Source organism: Pelmatolapia mariae, linkage group LG7 (assembly GCF_036321145.2).
Source record: "Pelmatolapia mariae isolate MD_Pm_ZW linkage group LG7, Pm_UMD_F_2, whole genome shotgun sequence".
Lineage (NCBI taxonomy): Eukaryota > Metazoa > Chordata > Actinopteri > Cichliformes > Cichlidae > Pelmatolapia > Pelmatolapia mariae.
Window position 1 is genome coordinate 49,772,674 of NC_086233.1, and position 16,833 is coordinate 49,789,506.

Consider the following 16,833-nt stretch of genomic DNA (forward strand, 5'->3'; position numbering starts at 1 on the left):
TACTCACCACATACGCTTCCTGGGTGGAAGACAATGTTCTTTGTTGGAGGCGGTCACCCCCAGAGCCAGCTGCATAACAGTAATGTATTTCTGGTAATTCACCATGGTACTGTCCACCGCTACTAAAAATCCAACCCAAAGAAAAGCACAGGTGATCATATATTTCTTTAGTCCCTGGCATCCGCCTCCGCTGCGTCTTCCGTGCTCAGCATCACAACGCCATTTCCAGCGCTGAAGGACTGACAGTGAAAACACTCCCCGAGGAGCTGAGAGAAAGGTGCCGTACCGCTGCGACCCATGTCTGCAATGACACTCTGACCGTGTTTTTTTTTCCTTTGTTTTTTAGCTCTGGCAAACACACCGCCGATCCATCCGAACTGTGGTTTTTTTAAGTGTGTTTTTTTAAAAATTCTTTTTAATGACTACGGTCAGGATTTGGACATTATCTCCTTCCTCCTGCCTCCTCCTTCCTGTCCAGGGTTGGAAACACTCTCTTAAAAACGCTGCAGCGTCCAGGCGTCCGTGTGTGTGAGGTAGGGGAGAGAGTGTGTGTACAGTGTAGTCAGAGGGGAGCGACTGGGAGGCAGGGGAGGAGGGAGAGGAGAGGAGGGGGGGGGGGGTTCAAGGGACCGATTCATTTAGAGATGCTCGCTTGTAGCATCCATTTAGGAAGTCGAAAGTTTGCCTTTAATTACTTTTTAAAGGTTGGTTCTTCTTTTTAAAGTCGACTACCTTTGTTACGTAATACTTCCGGGAAGCGGTAATGACTTACAGGGGCGTAACTAGGAATTCAGAGCTCCCTGAGCACCCTGCCTCTCCTGATAGATGAATGATGGCTAAATTCCGTTTTGTTTTTTTCAAAAGGGTCCTGGTGTGCTGGATAAGTAGGCATATCTCCACCAGTTTTATTGCATTTTAATATAAGATTATATATATATATATATATATATATATATATATATATATATATATATATATATATATATAATCTTATATTAAAATGCAATATATATATATATATATATATGCAAATAAACAGGTGTAAACAGGTGTTTATCCATCTATAAGGGTCCAGATTGGACCCTTCAGGCAGTCGTACAAAAAAAAGGAATGACGGGAATGACTGCTGATCCATGTTGTCTGCAGCTGCCAGTATCCGATTCCACAACCAAGTATAATCCCCATCTTACTGAATAAATTATGACATATAGGAAACATGTGACATACAGATAAGCTTCTATTGTACTAAAGAGATGAAAAAACTGAGGCTGATTAATGCAGCAGATTGTCTATACGGCCGCACTGTCACACACCAATGGTGATGCAACTTGGGACTCTGTGTCCCGCCCGAGGAGTTTTCTGCATGTGGATGGGAAAAATCAGCAGTCTTCCACTTATTGGACAATCTGGTCTACCTCCTGAGCCTCAGCCACCCCTCACAGGGGGAAAAAGACCGGTGAGAGCACTCAGACAGAAATGCCATATTTTTATCATGCTTTAGGTCTGACTGACCCCAAGTATTTTCAACCCATAAGCCTGTATGTGCTTAGACTTAAACAGTATATAGCTTGGTGATCATTAAAAAAATCCTTATATTCTATCTGGTAATGAGGGTCATAATGTATGTTTTAATATCATTTTATGCCCTTTAGCATATAATATTGAGTTAAAAAAAAAAAGAAAAGAAAAAGAAAGTTCTCACTCAGTTCTGAATGTCCAGTGAATGTAACCAGTAACTTGGAGATTTGGATGGTCCTTGGTGATTACTCTTACTTTCTGTTATCCTTTGGAAGTTAACGGATTACTTATGTTACTGTGCATTTTTTTGGCTTTGTGCTCATATTTATGTATGACATAGATTAGTAGACAGTAACAGGATACGACTGGTGAGTAATTTAACTTGAGAGTTTTTCACAAGGCTTGCACATACCACAGAGACACCAATGAGAATCATACTTAATTGTGAGTCTCCTGTAAAGTTTTCATTGTCTGGGATGTAGAAAGAAGAAATTAAGCACCCAGAGGGCAATGCATGCAGGCTAACTGAGCAGAGAGAGGCTGCACTTTGAAAGACACGCAATGACAGTATGAGCTAACCCTAACCCAGGGTGAATATAAGTGGAATGTGTTCACAGTTTACACTTGTCTTTTAAACCTCACACAGTTTGAATGCTCAGTGAAATGATTTGTAGCTGTCAAAGTTGCTCATAACAACCAGTGCAGAGTTAGATGAATGAGAAAGTCTGAAATTACAACAAATTCATCAGTTCTGTGTGTCTGCTTAACCCCATCCGCACATAAAGCATGTGAACAATGAATATTCACTAGAGTATCAAACACAGTATGACCTAATTTTATTGGACTTTTTCACTGGAGACACCCCTCGTATTTATTTTATTGAACTTCTTTCCAGGGAATTATTACTCTCCCTTATATTTCTATCACTGGGTTATGAATTCTGTGAGCTCATACCTGTTACAACCACATTATTTTTTAACTGCCTTATACATATTCACATCACAACCAGCCATCAGCCATTCAAAGAGATTTATGTCTCGTCTAGTTTCTGTTTTACAAGAGTGCATAAGAAACATTTTCTTTTAAATTGTTTTATTTTTAAGCCCCAATAACTAAAAAGGCAAATATGGTATTTGAACTAAACCATTGATTGCAGTTCATGAGGTAGCATTTATAATAAAAAATATCTAATATCAGTTATCTAATGTAAAAGCAATATTTTAATGCTTTTTTCTGCCTTTTTCATTGTGTTCGTGATTGCTGATTGGGAGTGAAGTGTGGTCGTAGTAGCTCTGCCTCAGTGCCCACACCACCTGTCATTAGCAACAAACAGACGCTGGCGTGGGTTATTTCCCAGTCAATAGACTGACACAGAGGTGCCGTTGTAAGCTTCAGAGTAAGTCGATTAGTCTAGACTTTGAAGTCTTAGAGGACACCTGAGTTTCTGAACTGCACCTCTCACCCTCACCAGCTCAGACATAAACAAAAGATAAATGGAAACTGGGGAGGTTTTATACTACATACGTCTGCTGCGAGCAATGCAGTCCTACAACTGACTGAATCGATCATTTAACTGTTGTGAGCTGAAGGCATTAGCTAATGATTTAATTTATATTTTAAAAAATCAAAATGAAAATCAAGTTTGGCAACGGTTTCGTCATCCAAATGATTTCCACCATACAGCTAAACAGACAGAGCATGACACTAAAGCTGCCAGTGTCAGGGGAGCAAATCCCTCTGTGGCCGACGCTGCTAAAAATGTTTGCACCCGTGATGTCGTGTGCTCTATCCGTGAAAGTATCCTAATCTACCCAACTGACAGTGTTAAACTCTCACTGGCAAACGCAGGGTGACACTGCGTGTGTAAAGGTACAGTGAGCTTCTAGAGTAAATGTTCATATAGGATATGATGTTTTAGAAATAACTAGAGCTGATATGCTGAGAATGAACATCAGGCGTATTCTGAAATGTAAAACAGCCCTTTTGGTGGTTGCCAGCTAGTTACTTCTGGGTGACTGGAAGCAGAAAAGCCTTCGGGGCTTTAAAGGAACCTAAATTCACCCAGTGCTCATATGTCCATAAATTCATTCATCCAGTACCTGCTGATGAAAAGGCTTCAGTGTGCATAAAGTAAATATGATTCAGTTTCAAAACAAAAATAAAACAAATAGTGATTTATATGCATAGACATTAAATGCACCTGCAAAGCTTTGAAACGAGCTTGGCTCCTACACAGGTTTCTGGGGCAGACAGACTATAAAGTAAGATATCAAATAATACATATTGCTATAACTATATAAACACTAGGTTTTCATCTACTGGTCTCATATTTCAGATATTTTTAGATTCCAGTATTTGTAAAGTCAGTATATTTCAGTTTGATTAATCTTTGGATGCATATCATAGATCTCATTTACTTCATTCATTTGTGTAGAAATCACTAAGTAAAGTTTCTTAAAGATGCACAGAATTGCCCAGTAATGACATTAAGATAGACATAAAATGATCTAATGTGTAGTAATGTTAGTGTAGCTTTCATTTTTAACTCATGACAGTGAGGATATGAGGTGAGAGCAACGGTGTAGGATTTTGGTTTGTTTTGAAAGTACATCGACTAAATTAGTGGCAGGGCAGCACGGTGGTGTGGTGGTTAGTGCAGCTGGCAGGGCCTTTCTGTGTGGAGTTTGTGAGCCTGTGAACCAATTAAACTAGCGTCCAAAGACATTAGTTTACTTGGTGATTGGTGTCAATGTAGATGTGGATTGGCTGTGATAGATAGTTAAATTATCCAAGGTGTACCCCACCTCTTCCCCTATGACACCTTGGGATAGACTTCAGCCCAGATGTGACCCTAAGCCTTGGATATGCAGAAAAAAAAACCTATGGATAGATCATTAGAGGTACCTTCCTGTAGACTTTATTAGATAATTCAGTTTCTTATGTAAAAAAATGCCTACATGAAATCCTGGTTGCAGGCTGGCGGTCATATCTCTGCTTCCTGTTCTTAGCATCTTGAATCCTGTCAACAGTCAGCTAATACATCGATAATGGAATCATCAGTGCAGAGTTGCACTCCAGCAAACCTACCAGCAAAGCCCGTGTCACCTCCCATTGACTAGGATGCCACTCAGATAACTCCCCTGATTAATCAGACTCTGCACATCATCATTATCAGTCATGTAAGACACGGCAGCCATTAAATGATAGTAAAACTGCTGAGGACACACACAGAGACATTACCGAAGCTTCTCTTTCTCTCTCTCTCTCTCTCTCTCTCTCTCTCTCTCTCTCTCTGTCTTTTGTTTTCACATGCACACATACACACTGCAGGGAGTGTGTATGGAAACCAGTGGTAGTGTGTCAGTGGGGAAGCACTAACACAACAGTGGGTCAGTGGCTGTGCTGCAGTCTGAAGCCCACTGCATTTCCATGCACACTCCACTGCAGCACTTTGATTGCACACTGGCATTCCCCTCCTCTGCATCTCCACTGAGGAGCCATCCCCATCATTACCCTTCTCACATGAGAACCCACTGCTGACATCTCTTATTGTGCACCGCGCACTCACACACTCACGCACGCCAAAACCAGCGTGCTCACACAGACACACACAGGTACACGTGTGCACAATTAACACACTAAAGTCCTCATCTTTCTTTCTTTTTTTTTCCAAGCAAGTAAATAGGACACACGGGGCTGCCCTTCTTTCTTGTGTCCTTCCATTTGCTTGTCCACTTCTTTCTGCACAGCAGAATCAAAGCTGGTTTGTAGGACTCGGAAGCTGCTCCCAGAGGAGCCAAATCTGGACGAAAGCCCCGAGAACCACTACCGCTGTAACACTGTGATTTATTACTCGTGCACCAAACAAAGAGGAGTTCACAGAGAAAGTCCTCTTCACATGAATGCACTGCACCAAGAAGACCTAGAGTAATGAAGCACTCACACACGCACGCACACACACACACAGTCACACCTCAGCGCTGTCGCAGTGCTTTCTCTCTGTGTACCGTGAGGTGAGTCATCAGCACGGAGAAGCATAACCTCACAGCTCCAGCTAATCTCTCCTCTCCTCCTCCACCTCTTCTTCAACCCGCCAGCATCTCATTTTCTCCACTTATGGATGAAAGCATGGTGCCTTACATCATGGCTGCTGGCTCACATATAGATATAAGGCCACACAGCCAACGCATCCTGGGTAATCACTTCATTTTCCATAGGGGAACGGAACATGTGCAGGTTTTGAAAATAGCCAGTTACTCATTAAATATATCTGTGCAATCATGGCTTACATGCCTTTGAATTTTCACTTCAGTACAGGCTAAGAAGCCTTTGCACATTCACACTCAGATGAGTGCTCAAGAGGTCTTGAGTGTTGATTTTAAAACCAAGAATAGCTGCATATTGTAAACAATCTGGCAACCAGCGGCCTTTAAACTGGATTCAGCAAGCTTCACATCATTCCCTGCACCTTCCCTGTGGGTACACACAGGTTCTCAGCGCCCTTTAAGGCAGAAGCCTGGAGATGTGATTAAATGCTGCGTGTTCACTCTCAGTCAGCAGGATACTGACCAGAGGCAACAAAAAGCCAAACTAATAAACACAGTGCCTCTTTGAACCCACACAGCTGACAATCAATCTGCTCCTCTGCTGTGGATCAGAGAAAGTGTTCAGAGAATAAAAGGGGAAAAAACTCACATGACTTCACATAGTTCAAACAAGAGGAAGACATTCCCAGGTTGCCTTCACATTTATAACAAGGCAGGCAAGCAGTCGTGCTTCACGCTGTCACACAGGGACACATGCTGGCGCACAATTTTTGAAGCCAAGCATCCATCACTTGAGGCAGTTTCTGTCCTACTTCTTCTAAAAGTGAACAAACAAAAGATTACGCTTTTTTATCCTGATATACATGCAGACAGCACTGCCCGACGCTTGATTCGCCAACTGTAGTGACACTCGCATTAACAAAGACAAGTGCACTGAAAACAAGCCATTCACAAAACCTGCAGATGCATGTCAGAGACGTCAGTTTCCAAGGAGCGTCTTCATGTATACGGCTACACTGAACGGTCTCAGGTGAACGCACAAACAAAGCATCAAACCCTGAAATGAAATTTTAAGAGGACTTACATTGGCTTGTTAGCGTACTGCATCTCCTGTGGAGGCTCTGTGACCATTCTCTGTGCTGTTATGCTGTTTAGTGTGTTGGTTTGTTTCTGTCAGCCTGTCTGTGTGTGTATGTGTGTGTCTGTGCGTGTGTGTCAGCGCCCAGGGCCAAACCACTAGGATGGCTGTCCCCATGCTGACTTAGCTGTCATACATTAAAAAGGAACGGCCCAGGGAGCATATCAGCTTGCCTGTCCCTTCACTTGAAGCATCACAAACGCCCCCCAACCACCCATCCATGCTACCTCTCATACACACACATGACACTCATATACACACTATGAAATATTTTCTGCCCAACCCCCGCCACCGTGCAAGCTGGGCCAATGGAGGTCTCCAGAGGTCCACACACACACACATCCAGAAAGACACCGTCACTCAGTCATGACGCATTCAGAAGGGCTGACACACTCTGTGACAAAAAACGCCTTCGCAGGACTTTGTCTACCAGGCTCGCTCTCTTACTTACAAAAAAAAATCAACAAACTCACCAGAGGTCATTTTATGTGCCTCTTTTCTGCAGTTTTATTTTTAGCGGTGCTGTGACTGTTTCAGTGCTGCATTGCTTAGATTATTCCTAACAATATTAACTCATTTGGTGTTTTTGATTTTTTAAAAATAAGTATTAGAGCACTATCTAGCATTTCGAAGATGAAATCCAGTTACTCACTGAACTGAGGTGAATAAAATTCTATTACACTTCATGCCATATGCAGTTCACAAGTTTACATTCACTCATCATGGACATTAATTTCATGTTAATTTGGGGCTTTTAATGATTTCTCTGAACTGTTTAAGGTCTCTTGGAGTCATTTCTAAACCACTGCAGATTCAAAGATCATCAGTTAAGAATCATTTATGTAAGTACAAGTCATTTGGACCTTTACCAAGGTCTGAAGAAGACCAAACTGGCACCCTTACCAAAACCCGACTTCAAGTCTATTGAAAATTTGTGGAACGTGTGGGTAAACCAACCAACTCAAATGAACTTGACCAATTCTGCCCAGATGAGTTGTCAAATATCCAACAATAATTATGCCTCGTTGATGGCTACCAAGGGTCTAGTAAAGTTCCAACTTGCTAGAGGACACTTACCCTATTTTGGCAAGGGTGTATGTAAATATTTGAGCCTTTATGTATGATATTGACCCTCTTTGAACTAAATTCAAAGTTGTGCACCCAATTCTTATTTTTTAATCACATGAAAGATGGGTGCTCTAAAATCATCCCAGCCGTGGAAAAAGAAACGCGCAAAGAAATCTTTAAAAGGCTAAAACTATTCAAACATTCATGCCCATAATGAGCGGATATAAACTTTGTATCACAACTGAAAAAGATCTTCTGCATTTTGCATTGTTTCTTCACTCTTTTAGTCACAGCTGTTAATTTGTCATCGATCTGAATGTTTAAAACATGGAAGGATGATTTTATCTTCTCGTAGAGCATCGTGTGATTCAGCAGAAATAAAACTCAACATGACATCATTGATAGGGTATGTAAAGCAATTCTCACCTGGAGTCAAATATGGGGTCGGTGTACATGGGAGGCGGGCACAGAGGTTGCTCTCCTGGAGTGTTCGGGGGCGCAGTGACGCCCCCTTTCTTGCCCCGTCCTGAGACACCATCTGTAGGAGCAGATTAATATTTTAGCCCTTTTTACAACTTGGCTGATTTACACCTCTTTCTCTCTGACCGGGTGAGCAAGCAGGAGAATTCATGAGCTGGTAATTGTGGGAAATTGCCACGTGTAAGGAAGACACTCACTTCCCTTTGTGAGAGTGTGTTTTATGTAAAAACACATTAACCTGGAGTAGTGCGGCACAGACAAGGCCCTGCATTTGCACCCACGTTGATGCCATATGTTGTCAGAGGCTAGTTAGGAACGCTGGCGGCTCAGTAATCCCCTCAGCCACCCAGATTTAAGAAGCTATTTTTGCTTGCTCTTAGTCTGTTGTGCTGGATTACTGCAAAGTAGTTTAATTTCCTTTGTATTTTTTCAACTTTTTATATGTGTACATAATTAAAACTTTTGAACACGTAAGTGCAAAGCTGCCACAGATTAATGAGCTGAAACATTTTTATTAGAAAGACCCTCTATGACCTCTTGTTTTTGTGCTTTGCTGCTTAATGATGTAATTAGAGGCTAATTAATGTTTGTACCTTCTCCATCCAACAGAAAGCAGGTTAGCAGGTGAGGATAAACTTCCTCCAAAACAGAGCAGAATGAGCCGAATGCAGCAGGCCCCTTCGAGGACAGGTGGTCCAGGAATATCTCGGTTCGCTTCTTGTCGGACTCCTGTCCCAGTATTTCCTTGTACTCTCCCAGTGAGAAAACCTTGTCATACACCAGGTAAGGAAGTACACTGTTGACATCCAGCTCGCTCAGGATCTTTTCTCTGTGCTGCTGGAGAATCTTAGCTGCCCATCTCTGCTTCTTCCTGGCACATGGCTTCCTGCCAGACCTCTGCTGCTGCTGTCTTCTTTGCCTCTTCACGAACCACCTCTTGGTGCCACTGCCAAACATCTTCGAGTTGAGGAAACCCACCAAAACGTCTTCCACAGCTCTGTCAAAATAGTTCCCAAAGGAGGGGAGGTGCATATTTCATGCCAGTGAAGAGACCATGCCACATATTTCTTCAAGCCTCCCTTTGTTGTTGTCTGAGTCGTTTATCTGGGGCAGGAAGAGACAATCTGGACAGTAGCTGATTTCTAGCCGGGTACTTAGCGACACTAAGAAGATTAACAGACTCTTAAGTACACCAATGCACATTGCTCACCAGTGCTTAGACATCCTCAACATATTTTGCGTTATTTTCCTGTCTTGTTGGAAGATCAAACATTCACTGAAGTCTTCGTTTCATACCCGTATGGCCCATTTAATTAAAAATGTGTCTAACTAGTTTTTCTGTTCTGTTACAGCCCCGAAGATAATTTAGAACAACCATGTCAGAAGGCTCCACAGTTATTTTGGGTTGTGCTGACTGGCCTCGAAATCACCAGGGACTTACAAAACAAGGAGTGCGAGAGTCAAATCCTCTACCCATCGAGGAAACCTGTGTAAAGTGAATGAGACATACTGTTAGGCTGAGTACGATGGGAGGAACTCGCAACCCGCAGCTCAGCAACTCTCCTAACAACTCACCTTCCTGGATATTACTGTGAGAATGTGACACCTGATTAAAACAAGATTAGAACATTTCGTCACGGGCACTGACCCATTACATCCAGCGTTACTCCTGCTTAAGGAGAAGCATTAACATATAAGGAGGAAAAGGGTGTTTCAAGGGGAGCTTAATGTATTTCAATGAAAATCTATTAAAAAGAAAAGACTAATGCAGCACAAACCAATATGACCTTGAAGTGGATTTTATCAAAGTGCTGTAAAAATAAATAAATAAACGTCTTTACCAGAAGAGGGTGCTATTTGATCAGTGACTCCTGCACATGTGGCCATAATAGGCTTTCATTAAATATTCACCAGGACCAAAAACTGAACCGCTCCAAAAGTAATACATCACCATATTTGAGAAGTATGAATACAGAAACAGCTTGTTACAAAAGATGATACAAAACAGGGGCTGTGGCAGAGATCATTTTTACAGTGGTCAGGCTCAGATCGTTACTCACATCGGGGTGGAATAGAAAATGAGTTTTTCTTCTATGTTGCGAATTGCTGCAGGCTAAATAATCATTTTTACGTCAGTTACCGTTATCATTAGCCTAAGCAGGCATGGCTTATATCTGAACATACACCAAGAGAACTTAGAAACTTTTTTTTAAATTTAAGCCTTAGTGATTTAAAAAAAAAAAACCCATTTGGTAAAGACTTTGTTTTTTTCTTTATTCTTATCGAAAAAGCTCATAAAATAATTACAGTGTAACTGAATGGCTGCTCTGTTAAACTGTATCTCTACTGGAAGTTAGAAAAAAAAAGAGTATTCTATGAGTTTGTGCATAGCACTTTAACATGTCTCATCACTAATTGTCTTGAGTAGATGGGACTTGGTCATGGCCTCAGATTGCACCAGGGAAGACAGAGCTGTGGTTAGTGGAAATTAGGATTTGCTGATATATTATGTACATTATAATTTCTGTATTGTTAGTCTTTAAAGGGCTAAAATTAACCAAGAAATATTTCAAGTTTTTCCAGCAGGAAAAGAAAAGTATATGCTAACACACCCACATTTCAGTCACAAATGTTCATTTAAACTGTACTTTAAACAGTTCATTTAACTGCCTCGACTGAAGGAAATGTAGTGAAAGATTTATTTTTTGTTATTTACCCACTTGATATGATTTGACTGGGACTTCCTGCAGTGGTGTAGTAGTTTTGTGTTCTGAGTTTTACAAATCATTCACACTCACTCAGCCACTGTAGCAATAGCCTGTGGTTTGTTATCAGTAACAACAGAGAGGCATAAGGCCAGTTGTACACGCAGTTTTTCCCTTGTATTAAGCACAGGAGGACATGTTTGCTCCACGGTGTCGCCTGTCTGTGGAACGCTGAGTCTTTCTCTTCCTCTGTCTAACTGCACAGCCACCTACTGTGCTTTGCACTTAGAGCACTCTGCTCCGGCCCTGCATCTACTATAATGGGAGAGAGGTTAAGTAGCAGATGCAAGCCAGGTATACCATTCTTTGCAGCACCCTAAACTTACAGCTAAGCCAGAGAACCACACCTTGCTGTCATTCTATATTAGGTACTCCTTGCTATTACCAGGTTGAATACTCATTTTCCTCCAGAACTGCCTGAATTCTTCATAACATTTATTGATGCTCATTAGACTAGACAACGTTTTTGCAATCTTCTATTGTCCAGTTTGGTGTATTGCAACCCTGCCACATTCAAAGTCACTTAAATGACCTTTCTTCCCTATTTTGATGCTCAGTGTGAGCTACAGTGGGTCATCTGGTTGAGTCGATATTTGAGTTAATGAGTAGCTGAATGGGTGTGGTTCACAGAGTGGCTGCTGAGTTTAAACATGACCTGTATTTTGATGCAGGTCAAAGTTTAGTGTCAGGTGCATTTATCGCATACTGAATCACTTTGATTTGACTGATTTATCATGTCTCTTAAGAGCATTCCTGTGGTGGATAAAGTCGTTCCTGTCTCATTTGTTGTCACTTTATTTTTGTCATACACAAACAAACTATATATGTCGTGGTCCCTCAGTCTTTTCCGGCTGATCAGGTTTTATTTTCTCTCTATCTCTCTGCTTCAGTTTCTATTGCTTCTATTGCTTCTCTCTTCTCCACTTCTCTTTCTGTTTGTATGTTGTTGTCTACACTACTGGGTGGGACTTATTGTGGGTTCCCGCTCTAGACTCTACACACCTATGGAAATCCCCCACCTATCTCCAATTATCTCATCAGCAGCCACAAACCAGATAGTGGCTGGCTGTCATTCTTTGCTGGATTGTTGAATGATCTAGTTAGTGAAGTGCTGGCTGCTTCTGTTTGTGTTTTGCCTTTAATTTAATTAGTGTGTGTTTCATACCATACACATATTCCCTTGATTACTGCCCTGGGGTGTGCTGAGCCCGCCTGAGAGAGAAATAAGTTGATGAGTGTCCGATGTTTTGATGCCTTTTCCCCTGTATCCCTGGAGCCCAATTTCCCCTTGTACACTGTATATAGCACAACTGGTGATGACTGCAAATAGACGCACTGAACTTTCACCTTTCCGAGTTTACTGAGTCCACTCCTTCCAGTAAACGTGACAATGCACAGGTAGACAAAGTCTGTCTGCGCCTATTTTCACAAAGCTCCTTATCTTCTTGCCTAACAGTTGTTTATTATTGTTTCTAAAAGCATGACTGTATGTCCGGTATTGATGAAAGGTGTCAGACGGCTGTGTACACGTCTGCATCAGTGCATCAAAGGTCACAGACCATGTTCAACAACTTTGGTTTTTTACTGAGTGTTTGCTGTATTCAAATAATTCCTGCAAAATCATATATAGCAGAAAAACACACTCAAAGAGTGGTGAGCATGTTCCCTCAGACATAAAATGACACCTCTTCAAGACATTAAGTGTACTTTCAGCCCTGGATCCTATTTTCTAAAAGATGCCTCGTCTCCCTTGTTCCTCTGACAGCAGCATTTTCTATGTCAAGGTGACCGAGACCACAGCTGTTTTAGCAAAAAGAAAATAGGACCACTGTAGAGCAGCAGGATCTCAGATTTTCCACAACCACAACTTCACCACATCTGCAATAATACTAATAATAAATAAACCGGTTAAAAAGGGTTTTGCAGTTATTTAGACTTGCATGTTTATCAATAAAGGACATGCAGGAACGAATTATAGGCAAACACATGCTTACTGATTGCTTTGTCATAAATTTTAAACCTCAAGTCCAGAGTTTTTGCCAGATTTCTAAAGCTCAGAAAATGTTTTTGTCCAGAATATGATCTTTGTATTTACATTTTTTAAGTCCACCCTTAAATTCTTGCTTTTACACTCAAGGTTACTTTACATCCTCACATTGGTAAGACAGATCAAGAAACCTCAGCATCAGACCAAATGCATTACCAAACATTAATACACATAATAAAATAAAAACTTGAAATGAAATGAAGCAACCTGATCATAGTGATGTTTTACCGATCAACGTCATGCACAAAGAGAACAACTGAGGTTTGTTCTTTAAAAATATAATTTCTAACCAAATATTTTTTTGCATACTGTAAGTAAGGCAGCAGCTAATTATTAACTGATAATGAAGAAAAAAGTACGACCAGCTATTAGTTTTGCTTTCAAATTTAATGAATTTACCACAGTGGCACTGTTTTAAAGTTTAAATACATTTGTAAATGTGAATGTGTCGTGCAGGTCGGATCAGTTCCAATCAGTTGATTTCTGCAGATCTGAGTCTTTCTTTTAAAGAAATACATTTTAAAGCATGTGCAATAACTAGCAGTGTCAACTGTGCCATCCCATTGTTGTTAAATATTTACAAATAAAATGCTTATCAGTTATCAGTGACATTATGTTCTACTGCATACTTAATGTTTAATCGCAGCTCTCTGTTTGCGCTCCCATTACACATTTAACAATGAAATTTTTAAAATCTAATTCTGGGCTATAGTTGTGCCTTTATCAACTGTCTCAGTACTGACCCACACTGACATGTATTCATTTGTTATATATTTTGTTCCTGAATCTTTATCATAAAGTCAAGCCAAAAAACCCTACTTACTGCATGACTCAACCTCTGTTTGACATTATTGCAACAGACAGAGAAAATGCACTTAAAGATAAGCAAAATAAAACAATTGAGAATTTCTGAGGAAAAGAGGACAAAATCATACTGGAAATATTTGTAACGACTAGTTATCAAAATCATACAGTGTGTCTGACATTTGACATTTGGTCATTTTGGCCACCAAAAACACATTTTCCAGTTGTAATGTAACAAATCTAAGTACACTGCATTTGTGCAGGCGCTTTGTTTGTGTTGGTGTGTTGAACCGAATGCATACTGACTATACTGGGAGAAAGATTTGCAGAAGTATATGTTAGAAAGGTTTTAAAAGTTACATTGCTGCTGAGACATGTCGTTTTGATATTCTCCCCAGTCCTAAATGTCATGGTCCAGTGTTCTGAGGTTCTTGATGTTTTTGTTATTTGTTTGAGTTTAGTTTCATTTCAGTTTATCTAGTTACATTCTGTCCTGCCTAGGTTACAGTTTTAGTTCATGATTTATCAAGCTCCTCATTTGTCTCATCCCTGTGTTAAGTTTTCCTGTCATGTTTTATGTCCAAGTTTTCTTTGTTTGTGTCCTCATGTGTCTCCACTTCCCCTGACCACCTCGTGTGTGTATTTATGTCCTCAGTCTTCCTGTGTTCAGGTTTGCGTCGTCTGTTATCCCTCAGTCATAGGTTTTTGTTTTCACTGTGTTCATAGTTACTCAGTGTTCATGGTTTTTTCACACTGAGTTTCATAGTCTTTAGTTGCACAGTGTTCAGTCTTCTTTGCTTTCGTAGTTTCATGTTTTGCTTGCAATCAGCTAAATAAAGTTCGCCTTTTGTTAAAGTCACGTCACGTCTCCTGCAACGCCTCTCTCTCTGCATCTGCATCTGGGTCCTGAAATCTAAACACTCCAGCGCACCGCACCGTGAAACTAAATTTTGAAATTTTAAAATGAATGAATGTAGGTGACAAAGGCATGATGATAAATTAAGGGTGTGGCACATCCTTGGGATGTTTATGGAAGTTGTACTGTAAGCCAGCGGTCTTAGAGTACAACAACAGTTGTAACCATGCTTATGGTATTTCTTACTGTAACTATTTCAGAGAACAGGGAAATGTATCAAAGTAACTCAAATAAATTACATTATAGTCAGCAGTAGGAAAATTGAGCCACTGCATTAAAGATGCTGATAGGTGCTGATATGGAAGAGTAAACAGCACAACGTGTAAGAGGTGATCTAAGAAAGAATGACCATATCCTGTGTCACCTTTGTTCTACAGAATAATTCTAATAGCGTGAGATGCTCTTTGTGACACTGAGTAATGACTCATGTGATCTTTACACATTATAAAAACAAGGAAATGTTCACCTTTTATTTCTCATATTAGTCTCTACAGGTTTTTCCAAGTAAGAATTTATATACTGCATCTTGCAAACACTTTCCCAGCAATGAAACTTTGCTTCCTGGTCTCCTGATTGGCACAATAAACTTCCAAATGATTTTTTTAGATAACCTTTTATCTCCCAAGGAAGCCAGTGACCGAGTTATTGTGGCTTTTGCATTTTCTAATCAGTGTGAACTTTTATTTTATTTTATTTTGACGTTTAGTTTCAATCTCAGTTTCATTTCCATTAGTCTCCAGTGCAGGTTTCATGGTTTGAAAATGTTTAGTTTTAGTTTAGATTCTATTCATTTGCTAATTTTAGTCTTTTTAAGCATTATTGCACGGAGAGCAGATGTCAGAGATGAGATGATGAGAATGATGATGACAACTATTTCAGACATATAAAATAAACAAACCAATATACTCACATATGCACATACAATCAATGATTGATTGACATGCACATACAGAGATTTCTGCACGCACACACACACACACACACACACACACGCATGCGCGTGCACGTGTGCAAACAAAATAACCAAAATCTAAATGACATGAAATAACTCAATCATCAAAAGAAAGGAAAACTCTATGTATAAATATAAATAGAATTATGGATATAATTCAGATATAAAATGGTCAATTATATCAGCATTTAATTTAATTTTCTTTTCTTCTTTCTTTAATTTAATTTAAATTTTAATTTATTTTCTGAGTTCCATGAACTTCAAGATTTTTGACTTTGAAAATAAAGTGTTAGTGTGGTTTCTAAATTCTGGCTTGATACATGATCCTGATTGCTTTTTTTCTAAAGTTTACGTAATAGTTGAAGTAAAGTTTCATATGTATTACGCCCAGTGATGGGAATAACGGCGTTACAAGTAACGGCATTACTAACTCAGTTACTTTTTTGAAGAAGTAACTAGTAACTATAATTGAATTACTTTTTCAAAGTAACTTGCCCAACACTGATTACGCCAGACTTCCACACAGTACTCTAAATATGGCAACATAAGATTAGTAGGTGTCACAATAAAAACTCTGAACCTTTTGAAATCAGTTGACCTGCAGTGTTGTAGTCATCCACAGTCTCAGTAAAGATGTTTATCAAATCCTTGTCAGGCCTGTGAAGTGCCATATAATCCCAATACATATCTTTGCTCTTAGATTACCTTCACTGTGGCTTACTTGTGCTTCTTAGAGACTGGGAGGCTGATTCTTTCAGGTGACTCTACTATGCAACCAGCTTCCACTCTGGGCTCAGGTAACACAGACACTGTCTCTACTTTAAGGATTAAAGTTTAAATTTTCTTTTTTCTGTTAAACCTTACAGTTCCAGGATCCAGTGACCCTGAACCTTGCCTTAGGCATGCTGCAGTAGTCTCAGGCTGTTGCACTACTTTCCCAACAATGCACTTAGCATTTTCTCTCTTGACTCCCTGTGTGGTTATGCGCCACTTTTGTGTGTCACTAACTTTTTGTCTCTCTGCTCTCCTTTTCTTTCTTAAGACTAACCCACCAACTGGTGTATTTGAATAACCCCGAGCCTGCTTCTCCTGGAAGTTT

The 16,833-nt window shown here is 40.1% G+C and overlaps 1 protein-coding gene and 1 long non-coding RNA gene across 6 annotated transcripts in view; one reads left to right on the forward strand and one right to left on the reverse strand.

The window, feature by feature from the left end:
- Positions 1–9,549, reverse strand: part of tjp1b (tight junction protein 1b) — a 71,167-nt gene extending 61,618 nt beyond the window's left edge. For 2 of the 5 annotated variants that reach the window (XM_063479477.1, XM_063479476.1), the window contains exons 1-2: positions 8,844–9,547; positions 8,197–8,308 (exon numbers count right to left, since the gene is read on the reverse strand). In XM_063479477.1, coding sequence (XP_063335547.1) covers positions 8,197–8,308; positions 8,844–9,282 — 551 coding nt within the window. In that variant the 5' untranslated portion in view covers positions 9,283–9,547. Of the gene's footprint in view, positions 1–7; positions 507–8,196; positions 8,309–8,843 lie in introns of those variants that run through there. The other 3 variants (XM_063479481.1, XM_063479478.1, XM_063479480.1) reach the window with 3 other exon arrangements.
- LOC134631289 (uncharacterized) lies at positions 8,630–10,380 on the forward strand. The gene is made up of 3 exons (XR_010094384.1): positions 8,630–8,720; positions 8,860–9,033; positions 9,603–10,380. It is a non-coding gene; the product is annotated as an uncharacterized LOC134631289 (long non-coding RNA).
- Positions 10,381–16,833: the final 6,453 nt, after the last annotated feature.